Source organism: Cinclus cinclus, chromosome 4, assembly GCF_963662255.1.
Source record: "Cinclus cinclus chromosome 4, bCinCin1.1, whole genome shotgun sequence".
In the NCBI taxonomy this organism is placed as follows: Eukaryota; Metazoa; Chordata; class Aves; order Passeriformes; family Cinclidae; genus Cinclus; species Cinclus cinclus.
Genome location: NC_085049.1, coordinates 70906667 through 70925676, shown reverse-complemented (window position 1 = coordinate 70925676; position 19010 = coordinate 70906667). Strand labels below are relative to the sequence as shown.

General features: G+C 40.6%; 1 protein-coding gene across 1 annotated transcript in view; it reads left to right on the top strand.

The window, feature by feature from the left end:
• Positions 1 to 19010, top strand: part of KIAA1549 (KIAA1549 ortholog) — a 137294-nt gene that overhangs the window by 55082 nt on the left and 63202 nt on the right. Inside the window, exons 2-3 of the mRNA XM_062491546.1 lie at positions 10439 to 13096; positions 14575 to 14663. Of these exons, the coding sequence (XP_062347530.1) occupies positions 10439 to 13096; positions 14575 to 14663 (2747 nt within the window). The remainder of the gene's footprint in view (positions 1 to 10438; positions 13097 to 14574; positions 14664 to 19010) is intronic.

The following is a 19010-nucleotide window of genomic DNA, read 5'->3' as shown; positions in this document are numbered from 1 at the left end:
TTGCCTTAGAGACTGTGCAGCCAGAACGCATCTCAGTCCTGTTTCCCAGTTGCTTTCTCCACTGTGCAAGGGAATGAAGGTGATTTTAACCAGATGTGAGATTCACCTGAGTAGCTCCTAAACATGTCCCAGGTTGTTTGGTTTTTTGTTTTTTTTTTTAATAAGACATTTTTTAACAGTGCCATGTGTTGTATGTGGGGTGGTGCGTGTGGATCTGTGCTTGATCAATGTGTGCTGCAGTTTACAGCCCTCATTGTCTCATGTCTGTAGCTTTACTCAGCAGTAATGGAAGGAGTTGGGAACCATATGCAGTCTTGCACAGTAGAGAAATAGAGGGATGAGATGACCCAGGAAGCTTAAGGGCCAGAAAAGGTCCTGTTAAAGACTTAGAAGGATCATTTCTTCAGTGTTATAATTTGCTTTGGTAACAATTCCCAGCCAAGCTAAAGTGGTGCTGTGCTTGAGTAGTTGTTGTCAGCCAAGGTGACAAATGTGCAGTGATTATTACTTAATGTGTCAGTCTGGCTGTTTTTATGCACCTGTGCATGATGCCTTGCCCACTTTTTTTCTCCTTGCTGCTTTAAGGTAAATATATTTTCTTGCATGCCTCCAAGAAATGTCAATTATAACACAAACATCTTCTCCAAGCTATGCTGTGGCTTCTTGTTTCGTTTATTTTTTTTTTAAATGCTCAGTTGTTCTAAAATGTGTTTCAGTTGCTCTGCTGGTAGTCTTGCCTGAGAAAGGCACATGAAAGGATCTGTTTACCAAGATTGTTTCTCACTTGGTTGTTGTGTGTTAAGTTATGGTAAGAGGAGATTCCTTGCCTGCTCTTTTTATTTTTTTTTGTTTGTTTGTTTGTTTGTTTTTGTGGTGTATTTTCCAATATATGAATTAGAAAGTTTTACTTTGTGATGTTCCTGATGTTGTTCCTGTCAAGCATGCTGTGAGCAGACTGCCCCATAAAGTAGGACTATTAAATGCTTTCCACTCTCATGTACTTCTCTTGACAGTTGTTTTGTTATCTTGCTGGTTCTTCTGTACATATACTAGTAAGAAGTATGCAGTCTGTGTTTAGATTATCTTTTTGGATTATCTATGTATTCATTGTTTCTTCCAGCAGATCTTTTTGTGGTTTATTTCTGCTACTCTTATTAATGTAAGGTTTACTTCCCCCCCCCCGCCCTGTTGTTAACTGAGACTATGAAGTTTCTAAGGCCATGTAGAAAGTATTCTTATTATAGGCTAGTCTTATTGCCATGACTGGGAGACTTCAGTATCCATACCTTCTTTATGCTAAGTTTGGAGTGCCACATGACTCCAAAGCAAATAAGAGTACGATGAAATAGAAGATTCACTTTGGAATCCTAGGTATTTTAGTGGGTATGTCTGATAACTGGTGGTATCATAGCTTCACCAATTTCTATACTGGGAAAAGAGGGTCTAACCTGGCTGAAGCTGGCAGAGCTGAACTCATTTGTGTTGGTCATGAAGTTGGTCCCAGGTCTGGAATCTCAGGCAGCAGTAACTCAGGATAGCATGTTTCCAGCAGAGTGCTCAGAGAGCACTGATTAGGGCTGTTGGATTGCATTAAGGACATGGAAGAAAAGGCTTTGGGCAAGTTTCATTTCTCTTCAGATGTGAGTTACTGCAGTTTCTTTACTTGTCATCTTTTAAGTATGTTGCTAAGAAGAAAAGGACAAAAATATGAGAATGAGTTGCTAAATCTTGAGTTACTTGTACAGGAAAACATACTGCTTGATACCATACTTATTTTTAAAGACAGTCCAGTTTCAGAATCTCTAATAAGGATATCTGCATTGAATTTGTCTATGTTGTAAGTGCATGCCTAAGCTTGACAGTGTATAGAGAAGGTAATTTTCATTTGTTTTGGTTAAGTTTTTGTATGGGTCGTATTGTTTGAAATAATACTTCTGTTGCCTTCTTTCTTCTTTTCTAGTAATTTTGCCAGGAAATTGTCTTCTGGAAATTCTATGGTTATGAATTATAGCAGAAGTTTGATCTTCGGTGTTAAGCAGTTGCTCTATTTATTACAGTTTTGGGGTTTATTTTTAAATTTCTCTTTCTCCAAGTGAGGTCAAGGTCGATAACAATTGCAGATTGTACAGAAAAAGCTTAGGTAACCTCTACTTAAATGTGCTTTAATGTACATGAGTACTTCTTGAATTCCTGTTCCATCTCTTTGAATGTGCCTTTTCTTTCTGTGTTTTCAGCACTCTTTTGGTGAAACGCTTATTTTCAGCCTCAAAGGGTGGGGTAGCTGGGACAGTTCTGCTCTCTTTCCCAGCTTTTCTTTGAAATCTTCTTTTCCTGTGAAAATGTGCTGACAGATTCTCTCTCATGTGCCTTGATTTGCCAAGTGATACATGCTGTGAGTACCACTAAATGCCTTCATATCCAACTGTGCAGGAGATTTTTGGTATTATCTGCTTATTCATATACAACTGTTTGAAAAATTAAGCATGTACAGGCATATTGTTGCGATCTGGCCCTGGAGCAATGAAGCTGTTGTTCTGAGTTCAATACAGAGTGATGTTACCCTGCCAGCTGAAAATCTCATCTTCAAATTTTTCATCATGCTTTTGTGTCTGTAGCGGAAGCCTTGTGAATTAGCCTCTCATAAGAGCTGCTTTTAGGTGCTGCAGGTTGGGACTTCCATTTATTCCTTGAAGTAACAGGATTTTGGAGCAGTGAGCCTGCTGATCTGAGCAACTTAAAGCTCAGTCAAGGGTATTTTTCCTCTGTTGGTAGCACAGCACAGTTAAGGATATGTGTCAATGAAGAGAGTCCCTGTAGATAGCTGGGTTTCTAGGATACGGCGTACGTTCTGTTTTAATCAGACAGTTACTCTTGTCTTCAGGCTCTCTGTCACTTCACTGCACCTAGAGATTTTATAGTGATAATGCAGTGTAAGAAGTAAAATTATTTTTTTAAAGATGTATTTTTTTGCTTGTGTGCAAAATGCTACTCACTGATCTGTCATCTGCACTAAAAAAGAGGCTAATAGAAATTTATTCGTTTTTTTCAAATGCTTCCAGGGTCTGTGTTTTGGTGGACACTGCAGTGTTGAGTATAAACATAAAGCTTTTCACTAGTCATTCAGCTGGATGAAAACTGGCACTGGCTACTTGGAGACTGAAAATCAAGTTGCTGTGCAAAGAGCAATTAAAAAGGAAATTAAAAAAAAAAAAAAAGGAATTTGGGGAAGGAAAGGTTTCCCATTTTAACAATTTGACCTGGATATCCCGATGAGCAAATCTGATGAGAGTTTTTCTTAGAATTACCATTTGTAAAGTCAATTTAAGTTTGTGTGTACTTTATCTCTAACATATGGCTTCCCACACAATGATGTCATGTACAGCTAAGTGCCAGAAAAAAGCGTGAATGCTCCGAGCAAAAGCTACACACTGAACTCGGATTTGATTTGTGGTTTGTGTGCCTGTGTGTGCGTGGCCAGGCAGCTGGTCACATCTGAGCACCCAGCTCTGCACCAAGCCACTGCTTTCCTCAGCCCTTGGTGATGGTCTGCAGGAGGGCACAGTGGCCATGGAAGGCTTCTGTGTCATGGACATCTATTTCTCTCCCCTCTTAGATGTTGGAAAGGGTGTGAATTATCACGGCTGGTTTGCTTCAGAGGAGTTCTGGAGAGGGAACTGTCATCTTGGTGCTGTAAGAGCTTCATGCAGTTCCACAAGGGATGATTTCTGTATCCTTGGGGTTTGCAGGTGTTGAGTAGGCACAACACACTGTTCTGTGCATGAGCTTTGTTCCCAGCCCACTTCTTAGCTGAGTCATGGTTTTCCAAAGGTTGTAATAATGTTTGGGAGGTGGATCTCACTTTGTGCTTGTGTTTATGGAGTGGGTGGTGGGGTGGCTCACTCTGGCCCCCTCTGTATGTTCTACTGCCCTTAGTGCCTGATCTGCTGGTCTGCTTCTTATCTTTTGTTACAGAAAGCTTTCTGGGTTGCATGGTTTTTAATCTCTTTCATGCAAAACAGAATGTGTTACAGTGGTATGAAATAAAGAGAAGCTGTGGGTTCTTTCTCTTTCAGTCTGCCATTTACTGTAAACTACTACAGAGTCCTGTTCTGTTCAGCAGTGGGTGTGTTAGGAAGATTCCTGGATCAGAGCATAGATCACAAGTTTTCTCCTGAGCTCTTCCATTGGCCATGCAGTGGAAGTTGGAATCTCAGACTGCCTACAGGTCTTTAATGTGATGGTTACCAGCAGAAGTCCTAAAGGAAGTTTAGAGGGTAGCTTTAATGTTGGAGTAGGAAGAAAATGTCAGTGCCAGCGTCTGGTGTTACAGGTTCTTTGGTATTGGCTGCCAAATGCAAGAGTTCATGAAGTTTGTTTTTTTTTTTTTTTTTTTTTTTGACTGGAATATGAAATGCAGTTAGGCTGCCTTCTACTAAAACTCTCTCCTTACAAAGCCTTCCAGCAGGCACGGGTTTGTCTTTGCCCCTTTGTGCATTGGTGGTGCATGTTTTCTTCTCATACAGAGATGGAAGCTTGTGCTTATTTGCTGTGCAGCAGGGGGAAGTTCTTGTCTACTTGCACCTGGGCAGCAGCTGAGCCACAGCTGTGCACGTGGGTGAAGAATGACTTTAAGATGTTCCTCTTCTTTTTTGGCTACGTATTCAAACCTGAAATATGTAAAAGTGTGCATGTGTATACGTAGGCACTCATTTTGCCTGCTGCTTCCTAGTAACACTTATTTTCCTCATAATACAGGTTTTTCTGTCACAAAATTTTTTCATCAACTGCAGTGAGAAAGCTACAGTTTTCTCAACTGTAAGGAGAAAGAGGGCTGAGACAGCATAATTTTTCAATTTCATTACTTTATTTTAGCCTTTCAGGTGGTACAAGCAGCTTAATTAGTTAAAATTTGTATGTGCATCTGTTAAATTATGAGAGATTATTTTACAATAAGAAAATCAACATCTTTGAGAAAGAACTGTTGGGACTTTGTACAGTCTGTGTCTCTTGCTGCCCTGAGAGTGCCCTGGGCTTGGGTGCAGCATATATTTAATATATTTCAGGGGGCAGAACCTTCTAAAATCTGCAAGGAGCCCCACAGAGGAGCTGTAAGCTGGAGCTTGGGAGGGGTGGGACAGTTTGGGCTCCCATCCCCTCCTCTGCCTGGCTTTTGTGTGCCAGGGGTAATTATTGTCACTGTTCAATCCATGCTTAATGTCTCCCAGAGAAGAAAGCAGACAGCTTTTCATCTGCACATGCTTCTGTGACTGGTATTTTCCTGCAAGCCAGACACCTAAGAAATCTAGTTAGAGGCTTACACAAGGGAACTATATAAATTTTTTGCAATGACCTAATACATACAAGCTCTTTTGGTGGAAGCTGAGCTAAATGCTGTTAAATAAATTAGGAAATTATTAAGTGTTAAGCTGCAGGAGGAAGAGTTAGGAATTTCTCAGATACATTTGCATGTATCATTCTTTCTACCCTTGGGTGGTCTTGAGTCCTATGCTGCATTCGATTTCCTACTTCCCATTTCTTGAAGAAAAAGTTAAAATATATGTCATCAAAAGCTTCCCTTTTAAATGGGGTAAGCTGCTCCATCCCATAATCAGGGAGATGTTTCAAGTGGTGAATATTCCTAGTGAGCTCATAGCTTTAATTTAAATGATTTGGGAACTGCTGTTATGTAGTTAGTCAAGAATTTTACCATAATATTTGGAATATATGTAGTATTGTTTGCCTGTCTGCCTAAAATACATCTGTTTGAAATAACGGGCAGCAATAAAAGAGCAATTTTTCTTCTTGCCTAAAAAACATAGATTCTAAAATTTATTTTTGTTGGTCGTTGGTCATTTTGTTGGTCAGATTTTTTTTTTAAAGTGATATATGTTTTGAACTATTTTGCTGCTAGTCTGCTGGCATTTTCTGTTGTTTGGAAACTTTATTAATCATAACTTAGTTTATCAAAAATAACAGAACAAAAAGTTTTGGTTCTATTGTTAAGGTTTAATTTTTATTACAAGATTTTCTATGTTCATTGTCATGCCTGTACCTGTCCATGATTTAACATCTTGGTAATATAGAAAATTACTGACTTTTTAGTAAATACTGGAAATTGCGGCAGTGCACAATTGCCATATCTTAATAACAGAGTACAGAAAAGTGATGCAACTTTTCTGAAGTCACATGAGACATCCGTGGCAAAGATTACATCTGGGTCCCGCATTTAAAAACTACATGGAAGTATATTTGTTATAAATTAAGAAAATAGAAAAGCATATCAGTATGTAAGATACATTACAGATATACATTTAAAACATGTTTTCTTTATTACAGGTTATAGAACGGACATTACTTTTAAATACTGCAGCTCCAGGAAGGATGCAATCTGCATCCCTCTAATTGCTTCCTGGAAAAATGACTAGTCTGGTTCCTGGTTTATGAACTTGTGCAGTTTTCTGGCACGCAGACCTGGTATATTTTTGTCCCCATATAAGTCTGTAGACTCTAGACTTTGCTGTAGATGTGAGAAAGTTCTGTCCTTCCCAAATTCACGTGTGTCTGCAGCAGCCTTGGCAGGGCACGGCTGTGCTTCTGTAAATACGGATTTGGCAGTTTCAGGGGCCTCTCTGTTCAGTGACAGGTTCCATTACTTGTGCATTGCTTATGACTCCTACTAGTTCTGGGGGGCAGCAGGAGCAGCAGAGAGCTTTCCACCCCAAAGCCACCAGCAGATTTCCTGTGTTTCTGCTCCTCCCACGTCCCAGTATCATTGTCTGAGCTGTGGCATTGTACTGGTGCCATCTGTGACTCCCGTGGCCCCTGCCACTGGTGCTGGCCTTCGCTGTAGCTTGGGATCACAGCTTTGTTCCCTAAGCTATCTATTCTTTTTCATTAATGTTATCAGCCCGGCCGAGTTTGGCTTGTCCGATGCGAGCCCATCACCATTGCTTCTGAAGGGAACGGGAACCTTCACCCGACAGTAACAGCTGTGCAAACAAACAAGTCAGCGTTGCTGTTCATCGGTGGCTTTGTGCAGTGGTGGCGTTGAGATGCACCAGAACACGTGCAGTCTGTCTGCTTCCTTTGTCCCATTGTGCAGCCAGATCGGCCGCTCTGCATTGATGAGGCCGATCGCGATGCCGTGGTGCGCCTTCTCCTCCTTCCTTTTTTCCCTTTGCTTTTCCTGCCTCTTTGTGGGCTGTCTGGCTGCTCCAAGCACATCTGCCACGCGTCCCATCTGCTCTCCCTGAGAGGCACGCTCAGGCCCGACAAGCGCTATTCAAGTGGTGCACTGTTCTGTGGAGCTGACAGAAAACACTAATTTGTATTATTAATGGCGTATCACTAATGCTCCCTGCCTCTAAAACACTAAGCAAAGTAAATAGGGTGGAACATCAACTTGTGAACTTGCTGGTGGGTTTTTTCAAAATCCTACATGCGTAGCTGAATTTTTCCCATTCCATTTACCATAGGTAACACTGCTCTCACTTTGTCTTAGAGGTTGTAACTTTTTTGAGACATGGTGTGTTTCCCTTCAAAAAATGAAACATTTATTTCAGAAGTCATGTTCCTTCCTTCCTGGCATCTGTGGCAAGATTCGTTACATTAAGAGGCACGGCACAATTGTGTGCTGAAATTATTTACTGTTCATTTGTCTTTCAAGGAGAACATATTATTAGACCATCCAAAACATTTTTAAAACCCATATTTTAAATTCAGAAAGAATTTATAGCCTTGCCTGTTCTGCATGTCTGTTGGACAGCTTAGGGTTATGCACTTAACTCTTCAGAACATATTTTGTGTGACATTTACTTACTTCTAGCAGAATCTTGCAATGTGCCAGCTCCCCTTGTCAAGCTGAACAAAAATAGAGCGGCTCTCTGTGGGTGAAGGAAGAAGATAGTACACAGCATAGGCACAGATAGACACTAGAGTTGTTTTTGTGTAATCGCCTCTAGCTTTGAGTCAAAGATTTGTGGAGATACCTGACCAAATGTGCAGTTACTAAGTAGTGTTAGTATTCAGCTCTGCCTGGTTATATTAACTGTATCAGCTCCCACATTCATTATGTTGAAGCTGTCACAGCTGCCTTGTGTACTGCTGCAGAGATTTGCAGCATGAAGCTGTGGGGAACAAGGCGTAATCTTCTCTGTTACCACGTTTGTCTGCAATGTGGAATTCACTGTAAGCAAGAGTTAGGTGTCTCAAGTACCAAGTTGGGCTTGGTACAGGGCTGCCTAAAAGGAAATGCACATGCCTATAGGGAGAGAAGTGATTAATTTTTACAGTGGTTGTTTCATAGCCTTGTAAGTCTTCCTTTAGTAACTCCCTGCTTACTCAAAATGTCACAAAGAGAAAAGTAAAGGTTGGGAGCATAAGTCAAAGAAAAGAATGAGGACAGGGAGGCTTTTAGCAATGAAAAAAAGTTGAGCAGCTTCTGGTCAGCTAGCAGAGCTGTGTCAGGGTACATTTTGATTCTGTGCTTCTTGGACACAGCTTTGTATGGCACTCATGTTAACTCCTTGTGAAAGCTGTTATTCCATGGTGCCTGCGCTGTTCTGCACTGTGTCACGTTCAAGTATCTGACCTCTGTTGAAGAGGTTGAGAATGGACTTGTTTCCTTGTCTTACATAGCTTTTACAAGAGTGTTTTCTCTTGTCTTTTTTTTTTTTTTCTTTACCTGAGAGCATTGTAAGGCAGTATGTTTTATCATCATACCCCAGCTAAGCATCATAAAGCTGATAATGCCTATAGTGAGTTTGAGGAGGAGAAAATGGATTGGGACTGCTTGAGAGAATAGTATCTGTTATGCTGCAAAGCATTGTGCATGGAATTTGTAATATAAAGGATATAATTACAGCACTCACTTGGTTAGGTGTGATCAGTGTTACAGTAGTAAGCATTAACTCTCCTAGATGTGCTTTTCAGATCAGCACCTTCAAAAGTTATGAAGTCGATGTATCAGCACTTGAAAAGTTGTGTCAAGGAGTTTAGCAAACAGACCAGGTAGAAGGGGATAAGTGCAGCAGTTTATCACCTCTGGAAAGTGATGTTGGACACTGGGGAACAGTGAGGTGAGCTTTTCCTGCAGGACTTTCCATGGGTTACTAAGTTCAAGGCATCCTCTGAACGGTTACAGATGTAGTTGCAGATGAGTTGTATATTGTATCATTTGTCCAGCGTTTTGTACTGTGTATGCTTATTTTTGTTTTTTTTTTAATTGGTCCTTGGTGGTTTAACTGGATGTGATTCCTGTGCCCCCCAAAGCCTTGTTAATGTGTGTTGCCAGTAGGATCCAGCATCACTGCCTGGACTCCCATATGAAAATAGGGTGATCAGGTGTGATAGATAACTTAAAGATTAATGCTTTGTGTGTACCCTTGAAAACTATTCTGCTGTAATTTTCTGTGATTTCCTTTAATAATTCAGCTCTGAATGCTATTAATCCAGTCTCAATATTTCAGGAAAGTAATCAGCCTTTTCTCTGTCAAACTCATCTGTGCTTGGAAAAGCTTATATACAGATCTTCTCTGTAACCCAAGATTGATTTTGTGAGAGAGGAGAGTATTTTGTTTGTTGAAATATGTGGTGAATTCTCAATTTTTTCTTCTTTGTGTTTGAACCTGGCCATTACTACATGAACTCTGCAAACTAGAGGAGTGAAAGCTTTATTGCAGGTGGCCTGTAAAGGGAGCAGTCCTGTAGACGGCTGTGGATAAATATAGCAATTGTGTACTGAAACAATTTGTCAGTGACTGCTAAGGCCAGACTTCAGATGAATGGTGAACAATGTAAACATAACATGTTACAGATATGTCACAACATGTTAGCCAATTCTTGTTGATACCAGGTCCATATTTGCCTTATGAAAAAAGGGAGCCCCTCTTCATCACTCGTGTCACTCATTTCTGGTATGAGAGGGAGGATCTGGTCCATGAAACAGAGTAGATCTGCTAGTGACCTTAATATTAAGAAACAATAAAATCAGATGAATTTAAGGGATACTAAAGGAAAGCAAAGCACCTAAAATTCTATAGATTTCCCCCTGCATTGTTCCTCGTTACCCTTTCTGGTGTGTTTGCTTTGTGAGACCATTAGTTGTCATGCAGTGTGGCCTTGCACAGGTAAGAGGGAGCCACTTTCTGCTCTTCCACGGGGCTTACTGGAGTGCTACTGTAGAGGGATGTGTCAGTGCATTCAGAGGAGCTTGTGTTGTCCTGCTCATTTCCAAGGAAAGGAGTTTCACAAGAAATCTTACTATTTGTGCTGACTTGCTTATGGAGGGTTTTTACTTACTGGGAGGCTTTGTCTTTGCCCTTGAATTCTGAGCAGATGTCTCCAGAAATACTCTATGTGAGGTTTGCTTATAGCAATCTTTCTACTTGTGCTGATCTGTTGTGTTTTGGCTTTTGTTTTTCTCTCCCTCTTGATTTAGATGAGAGATCCTTGGAACAGCAGAATTTTTCCTTTTTCTCAACGGTGCATGAAAGCATAACAGGCAGCAGGACACAAACAGCCTTAGCAAAAAGTACTTTGGAGTCCCAAGAAAGTAATTTGCTTCAAACAGTTTTAACATCAGTTACCACTTCCTTTGATGGGACTTCACTTAGCCAAGAAGAAACAGCCAGGATTTCAGAAGGGAGAAGTACACCATTGGTAGATGTCTCTGTAAGGAGCAATGAACCATTCCTAAGTGATGATGAATTTATTAGCTCTTTTTCAAAGGCACAATGGACTCCTCCCGTGAAGTCTTTCGCAGTTTTAACAGATCATCACTCAGTTAATACAGTAGAGCCATCAAGAGAAATGTTAGAAACTGTGTTGCTAACACCTTCATTATCTGTCCTTTCTTCACTGTATGATATCTCAGAAACAGCACAGCAGATGACTCCGTTGAGTGCTGTCCCTGAACGCAGCTACACTCTTATGGAACTAAAGCCTTTTGTACCAGATCGTGAAATGCTAACAGCAAGCAGAGACTTGCTGTTGTACCCTCCAAATACAGCTGTTCCTTTCACTTCCATTCCTTCTGACACGGGAGTTGTGGCACAGGAAAATATTAATGCAAGTTTAACAGCTCTGCCTTTTGGGGCTGCTTCAGAAGGATGGCCTCTTCATCGAAAGCTGCTGGGTGAAACCAGCCCTGGGGCCCCAGGTGCCACAGTGCAAGCTGCAGACCTGTATGGTGATGTTTACACCCATGTGAGCAGCAGGGAAGCAGAATCTCTCAGTCCAAGGACTTACCCCACTCCAAGCATTCCCTGGGCCACGCCAGCTTCAGCAGCCAGTGCTGAGCCTACTTTTTTTCCTATTAGTCTTCCACTTGTGTCTTTCCCTCTTGATTCAACTGCCATTTCCGTGAACTCTAGTACAGTTCTTAATGCCAGCCTGTTTACACGTGAATTCTCCACTACAGCACCAAATTTGCCTGCTGGTTCAGAAATACCAAGTCAATCAGAGCTCGTCAGTGAGCTCAAGAGTCCAGTGCCTTTCACGAGATCATACAGTTACTGTCTGTATTGCGACTCAGTTTCACTTCTGCCAGAAGTAGGCTTTGCCCCAGAACATGATGTGGGCTCAGGTGATTATGTTGAGACTTTGTCCATCAAAGCCTCTGAAGTACAGGGCATAACTGCATTTACAACTATAATTACCGATGGGTATGAATTAGAAGAACCTACACCTGAGATTTTTGATACTTCTTTCCCATCAAGGCCAGTTGTTTCACTTTCTTCAAGATTCACAGAAATCCCTGACTCAAGCATGTTTTTCTTAAGCATTACAGACACTAGAACACCTATAACAGTATCTCCCTCCTACCATCAGCTCCCTGGGGAAACGTCATTGAACATCTCAGTTTCCCAGACCCTCCCTGTTCTGGAAACAATTTCATGGACTCCAAGCACTAATGCAGAACTTGCTGGGGCCACCACTGTTCTGTTGGACTCTACCATCATCCCAAGTGAGCCAGTAACATCGTTTGCAATCAGTCGGACAACCTTGCTGGAATTGCCAGAATTAATGCCATCAGAATCTGTGATTTTATTTGGCAAGACGTCTACAAGGGATGAACTGTCTTCAAGTATTTCAGGTTTTCCATCCAGTCTTTTATCAACACCATTTCTTATTGAATCTAGCTACTCGTCTTTATCACTGACCATGCTAAGTTCTTACTCTGTCATGCAAAGTGATTTATCAACACTCTTACCTCAGACCTTGTTGGCTGGGACATCAGTACTTTCTGAGGATGCTACCAGCTGGGACTTAGCTACCACTGTCAGCTCTGCCACTGACGCTGAGGTTTCTCAGTTACATCTTGACCAAACATCGTACTTTTATTCAAATGCATCTTCCCTTCCAGATGCACAGGTTCCTGAAATAATGCCATCATCAGATTTTCTCTCAGAGTCGTCTGTGTTTCTGGAAGCATCCTCGGTACTGCCAGTGGGCTCTGAAGTTGTGTTTACCTCAGCTGCCGCAGGAGCTACCTCTCAGCCGGAGCCTTCACTCTCCACCTCTCACTCAGTGGTTCCTACCCTGGTGCTGCCCACTTCTGACACCCAGTCCATTACCAGCAGCATCTTGCTCACTGAAACAAATCTGATCTCTTCTTTTACTACCGTTCTGGCAACTCCTGTCTTAAACGTATCTTCATCTCTACTTTCAACTGCTCTGGGTTCTGATGAGGATATTGGTGCTACGGTTAGCCCCACGCTGCTTTTGACATCTGGCAGCAGGGGCAGTGCCCCCACAGACCCTGACAACCTCACATCAGATGCCGACACCATCAGTGTCGTTCCCTCTCCTACAGCATCTCTGTCTGTGACCTCGTCGTTTGCTCCCACACAATTTCCTCTGACTGCTAGCCCTCCCCCTGGACATGAAGTTCCATCAGGAAGCAGTGTAACTGCTGGTGCATCAGCTCCTTCCACCACTGTCACCAGTGCTCCGGGCAGCCCAGGGACATTGTCCTCCCCCTCTCTGAGGACCACCAGCCCATCTGAAGTGGTGGTTGTAACCTCTGCTGTGACTACTACCAAGCAGCCGTATGTCTGCGACATCACCGTCCCTGACGCCTACTTAGTTACTGCGGGTAAGATACTCCCAGCATTTTCATTTTGTTTTTCAGAAACCACTGTAATATGACCCCCTAGCTAAATTGCAGATTTTGGATTAGCTAAGTTAACCTTTCAAAGAAACACGGCATAAATTTAGACAAAGAGCTGTAAAAGCATTGATTTATGATTTACTGTTAAAATTAATAGAGTTCACGTGAACAAAACCCATTGTGAGAGAGAGCTGCAAATACATTACACTACACAGAGCATTAAATTGTCCTTAAAAATTGCTGATGCATATGTACAAGTGTGCTGAGTTAGAGGCTGCTTTATCATTTCATTGGTTGTAATTGAATGTTACTGTCATGGTACTGTTCTGCCAAACTGTTTAATGTTCTGACTAAGTTTCTCCTTTCAGTTGTTGCTGCTGTTTATTAAAAAAAAAAACAAAACACCTGCATGTGAGGTAATGTTGTAATATGTAAGAGGAGAATTGGTTTAAAAAACGTTTGGGTTTTGCAACCATGTTTATAATTTTACCTTACTAGCTTATGTTTGTATTTTACCTCCTCCCATACTTACAGTTGGATTTGGTGTGTTTGTAACCAGAAAAAGTGACATTAGTGTGTTTCAAAATTAATTGTCTTAGCATCTGTGTTTGCTTTTCTGGTGTTTTCCTGCCTCTTCCTAGCTTGTTAACAAAACAGTGCCAGCACACTAATCCAGGGCAGCTGCAGAAGTGCTGCATTTTTGTGGGGAGCAATATTTTTTCTCTTAAGACTTAGTTGCAAGAAATAAGGCAGAATGAGCATGATCTCATCCTCCAGATATGCAGGTGATCTAGCTATGCTAGCGATGAGGAAGACTTTTTAAAAATGTAATTTGAGTACTTTTGTAGGCAAGTTACTGATGGAAAGTAAATGAAGGGTGACAACACAACACTTTTCAGTTGTTTGGTTAGCCCATAGTCACAGTGTCAAGTGTGACTGTAATAGACATGACATCCATTGGGATGTGGGGATTTTAAAGCTCTCTCTTACTCTGTATATATCCCTTTCATTAATTAATGTCATGTTTGTTTACTTTTTATTTACGAGAAAAGTAGATGCGTATTTTCTGTGGCTTTTTTTCTGACCTTATCTGCATTCGGTGCATTGCCCACAAAACTTTTAACTGTGTTGTGACAGCAGACTCGCTCACAAGTCAGACCAATATACTGCTAATTTCCTGTTTGAATGCCTCAGTGGATCTTTAAAAGTTTCGTTTATCACAATGCTAAAGATCTTAGCTGTGGTAAAAACAAGAGAAAATAAACTTACAGTTCCTTAATCTTTACAGTCACATTTTAGCATACAGTCACACCTTCACTCATGTCCTTGTTGTTCATCTTACCTGTTTGATGCAGCTGATCTCACTACCTGCTTTTTCATGCGCTGCACAATTGAAAATGCAGCTTTGAATAAAAACTTGAGGTGAACCTAAAATGTATTTTCTGACTGACATTAATTTCTAGTGCTGGCCCGAAGAGCTGTACTACGAAATGTTAGTGAATCCATCAAAGAAGTGCTCAGAGTTCAGTTCAGGAGATCAGTAGAGCTAGAGGTAAGTGGTATGAAGTGTGTACTAGTACTCTTTGATCAATGTAATATAAGAGGAGTTTAGCTCACAAGCTAACACAGTAATTTAAACAGTCCATAGATAGATTTTAACTTAAATGTTAGTCATGTTTTGGTTGGGGTTCTTTTTTAATGTGAACATGATGTCAACTTTTTTACTTTTAGAATGCCATCATTTTCTAGGACATTTCTAGGATTTTCTTGGTTTTCGTAGAGGTGAGCGAGCACTGTCCAGAATCTGCTACTCACTTCCTTTGCCTAGAGAATTGAAACTGAAGAACTTTTACTCTTCAAAATGCCTGTTAAGCAGGTCTGTTTGTTCTGCTAGCTGATTACATACTTAGCACTTTAAACCAAATGAAACCTTCTGCAGAGCCTTGTGCTGTTCTATCTTATAAGTGAGACCATCAACAGGGGAGGTGGTGGAATCCCAAATGCCTGATTTGGCAGATGAAAAAGGTAAGGGGGGAAAAAATCAGGTGTGTAATAGTAAGCTGTTATTTCTAAGCCTTCAGGTAGAAAGGACTCCTGTCCTTGCTCCCCTCACAGGAATAGCTGTAATCTTGGGTTTTTCTGAAAGCCTTCTCTGCTTCCATATTCAAGGAATCATCTTTGAACAAGATTTCAATATTGTTTTCTAACTTCCAAGTGATCATCTAGTTGAGATAAGGGTTAAAATCTCTATTCCCTGTCTCAGTCTCAAACCCTCTGAGAGGAAAAGACATAGAGGTAATGTGGGGGTACCTTTGTTGTATAATCAGATGCTTCAGTGGTGAGGAAATACTTCAGTGGAGTTATTGGTATAGATGATGTTCAGCTGCACTTGCAGTTTTACATGTCTGTATTCATCTAGTTGTCATAGCCCAGTGCCAAATGATCTTTTCTGAGTCAGTGATCTCATTTTCGTTATGTAGTTAACTCAAGTAGCAGTTCATTGAACATAACTTGGTATTTCTCTGTGCACAGAATTGCTTGGTGCCTTTTGTTTTGGCATCTCCCATGATCACTGTACTCAGTAATTAAACAACTCCTGTCTGATGTTTGAGGATCTGCATCTCTACTACTCAGTCAAGATAGGAGTGTTATAAATTCCTTGTAAACTTCAGCTGCAGTGAAATGCCTCTGTAAATTATGTGTAGTTTATGTCCTTTTAGCAACACCTGCTCATGAGCTACTTAGATTTTTTTAATACAAGAGATTTTTCTTCTGGTTTGTAAATTATACTTTCCGTTTGTGCAAACTGGAATAGTCAAGAAGAAGTCAGAAGTTCATAATGATATAAACACACTTAATTTTCAGTGACCTTAAACAGCTCAATATATGGAAGCGCTTACTTTCTTAATGCTAACATCAGTAGGACAAAATCTGTTGCTTAATATTTGAAGGTTAGCTGGAACAAACATCTGATGTCTCACTTCGTATTTTTTCCCTTTAAATTCCTGCCTTTCATGCCTAAGAAGTCCTAAGGCTTCTCAGAAGTAACTCTTTTTATAAATAATGCGTCTAGCTTCATCCTTTGGAAAATCTCTTTTATCTAAATAAAGGCATCTTTGCTGAATCAGTTTTGCTTATTCTGAATGCTGCTATCATATTGGTTTTTGCACTAAAAATAATCACTAGCAAATATGTTTTCACCTCTAACTGTGGAATACTAACAAAACTGTTGTTTTGAAAAAGAGCTGTCTGTAATAGCAGTATATTGAGTGGTAATGTAATACAATATTTTAAACAGAATTTATCTATCTTGCTAAACGTAATTAATCAAACAGACCTGACTTTTGTTAGTTGAAACTACCCAGAAACCATATATGTGTTTGCAAGTTATGGTAAAGCAGTGCATTTCTCTAAGCTGCTTTTTCTACTGTGTCTCTTATTGCAGCTCACAGATGTTCCCTGGCTGTGTTGTAATGTACAGTAAATCAGGAGGCAGTCCAATTAAATTTAACTTTGTATTAATGTATGCTTTAAAAATAAAATCCATGGCAGTGATGGCTATAACTGCTGCTCACTTTAAATAAGAAGGAAGTTTAGCCATGAAAGGAGGATTAAAACATTTTTTTCCCCTCAACTTTTTCAGCTGAAACTTTGGTCTCTGCTAGTTTATTTCAAACATTGTGAGTTGCTGAAGTGGAAAAAAAAGGAGGCAAAATCCTGCCAAATGAAAAAGACTTCTGTCACTTTTTTCCTAGAAAAATCCTTACAGCAAAGTGAGAATAACTAAAAATTTCAAAGTTTTACTAGTTGGTCTCAACATACTGCATCTACAAAAGAATAAGACACCATTGTCTGAGTAAGAGTAATTTTAGTCAACACTCTGTAATGTAAAGCTTATGACACTTGGGTAGGATCTGTTAGACAGTGTTCTCTTGACTTACACTGAGGTTTGAAATAAAGTAGTGTTGGCAGTGACTCATTGCCAGGATCCCTGGTGCCATTAAATTCATGCCAACAGGAAAAGAGTTTTTGCCAGCCTCATTTGTGCTTGGAAATTTTATCATGCATCTTAGCATTTTTACCTTAGTAACTTTGTTGTTGTATTTAATGCGGTTTTACAGGTGTGTCCTTAACCTACTGGTTCCTATAATCCTGAATCAGTGAACTCTGCCTCCAAGGTGTGGAGTTCAGGTCATTGCCAAGTGAATGCTTCTTTCAAAGATGCCACCTTGTGGGCTTGCACTGGCTTCTTCTCTGCTTCACCACTGCTGAAGTTCTGGCTGGTACTATAGAGGTGTGCAAAACCACTGAGAACTGTTGCCTCAGGATCCTAAAGAGTGCAGGTGCAGAAGCTTTATTTTTAAGACCTGTGAGCCTTTGTAGTCCATCTTCAGGAAGTTAAACACCCTCTGCAGGATCTTCATAGGATTCTTAATAAGGTGGTGGTGAGAATATCAGTTGTTGATGCTTTCTGCCAGATGTTTACGCAGCATAATAGAGTGGAGTGTAGGCATGGATTAGGCTGTGGCAAAGGTGCATCTGGTCAAGTATTTCAGCAGACAATAATCAACAGCAAAAGCTTAGGGAGCAGCATAAGGGACAGAGAAAGGATACAATCATGTTTTTCCTCAATACTCTTCTAGTCTCTGGTAAATTGAGGCTTAAAAGCTTTCTGTACTGCATGTGCTCTCTCTTGTGAGAGTAGCTTGGAATGAGAGGTTGTGTCCTGGAAACAGCAGAGTTGGGTTAGTCACTGCATTTTGGAGCAGGGATAGCTTAACTCAAGGTGTTCTAATAGTTCTCTGTTTCTACTAAAAGTTTCTGCTTTTGCAGTGGGCATGGCTCCAAACCTCACATGGAGTTCTGTGTGCTTCTTTGGCTTTCTGGCCCAAGGTGTTAAAGTTAAAATATCTGTACATTTTAATATAAGAAATCCATACTTGCATACTTTAATAGTGACACTCTAAAATGTGATGGCTCAGCCACCTAATCTGTTAGCATCTAGCTGTCCTGGCAGTAGAGGTGAAAATTCCAGGAGAAAGTTGGATGGATGGCTGGGTTTGTGGACCCTTAGAGCTGTGCCCAGAGCAGCTATTCTCATGCATGAATCATGATTCCAGAGTCATGAGCTGTGCTCATCTATCCTAGATACCTTTGTAGACTTCTCTGTGAATTAGCTTGTAGACAGCATCGTGCTGTCATGGGTCTGTTAGTTTTGTCATATGGATTAGACTGAAGAGAATTAATTCTAGACAGCCCTGCAATATCTCAAGCACACAAAGCTGTTGTTTTGACTTGTAGTGGTTTTAATCTGCCTACCTCAAAATTCCTGTTAAAAGTGGATTTTTATTTTGGATGTCCATTCTGGAGTTGCTGTTGCTTTTCTGATGTAGTGAAGCACAGAGGAGAACCAGTGTAAGCTGTTGAGCCAAAAAAGTTAATTCCAGGGTGGGCTGCTTTCCTGGTTGTCTGTGGTGCAGCACATCCAGTCAGAGATGGAGGCACCTGGGTTGGTTACAGAGGTTTGCTTTCATGTCTGAAATACCCAACTCGAGTGCATAAGTATATGCTGGCTCCAGGAAGCCTCTCTTCCTCAGCATATATGGCTTCAGAAATCACCAGCAAATTGTCACTGAGATTTGTAATTCTTACTCCTTTTTTTCTTGCCTTTTAAGTAGTCTCATTTGCAAGTAATGGGCAACTTTCTTTTTGGCATGTGTTACCCATTTTAACTGCTGTTTCCATTTGACAAAGTGAAGCTGCAGAGATTATTTCATCATGAGATAAAAGAATAAAATTTCAGATAAGAGGAACTGAAAAGAGCTGTGCGCATTATTCATATCAAACAAATTTGAGTTTTATGGTTCGAAATCCATTTAAAATAAAAGTTGGATGTTGC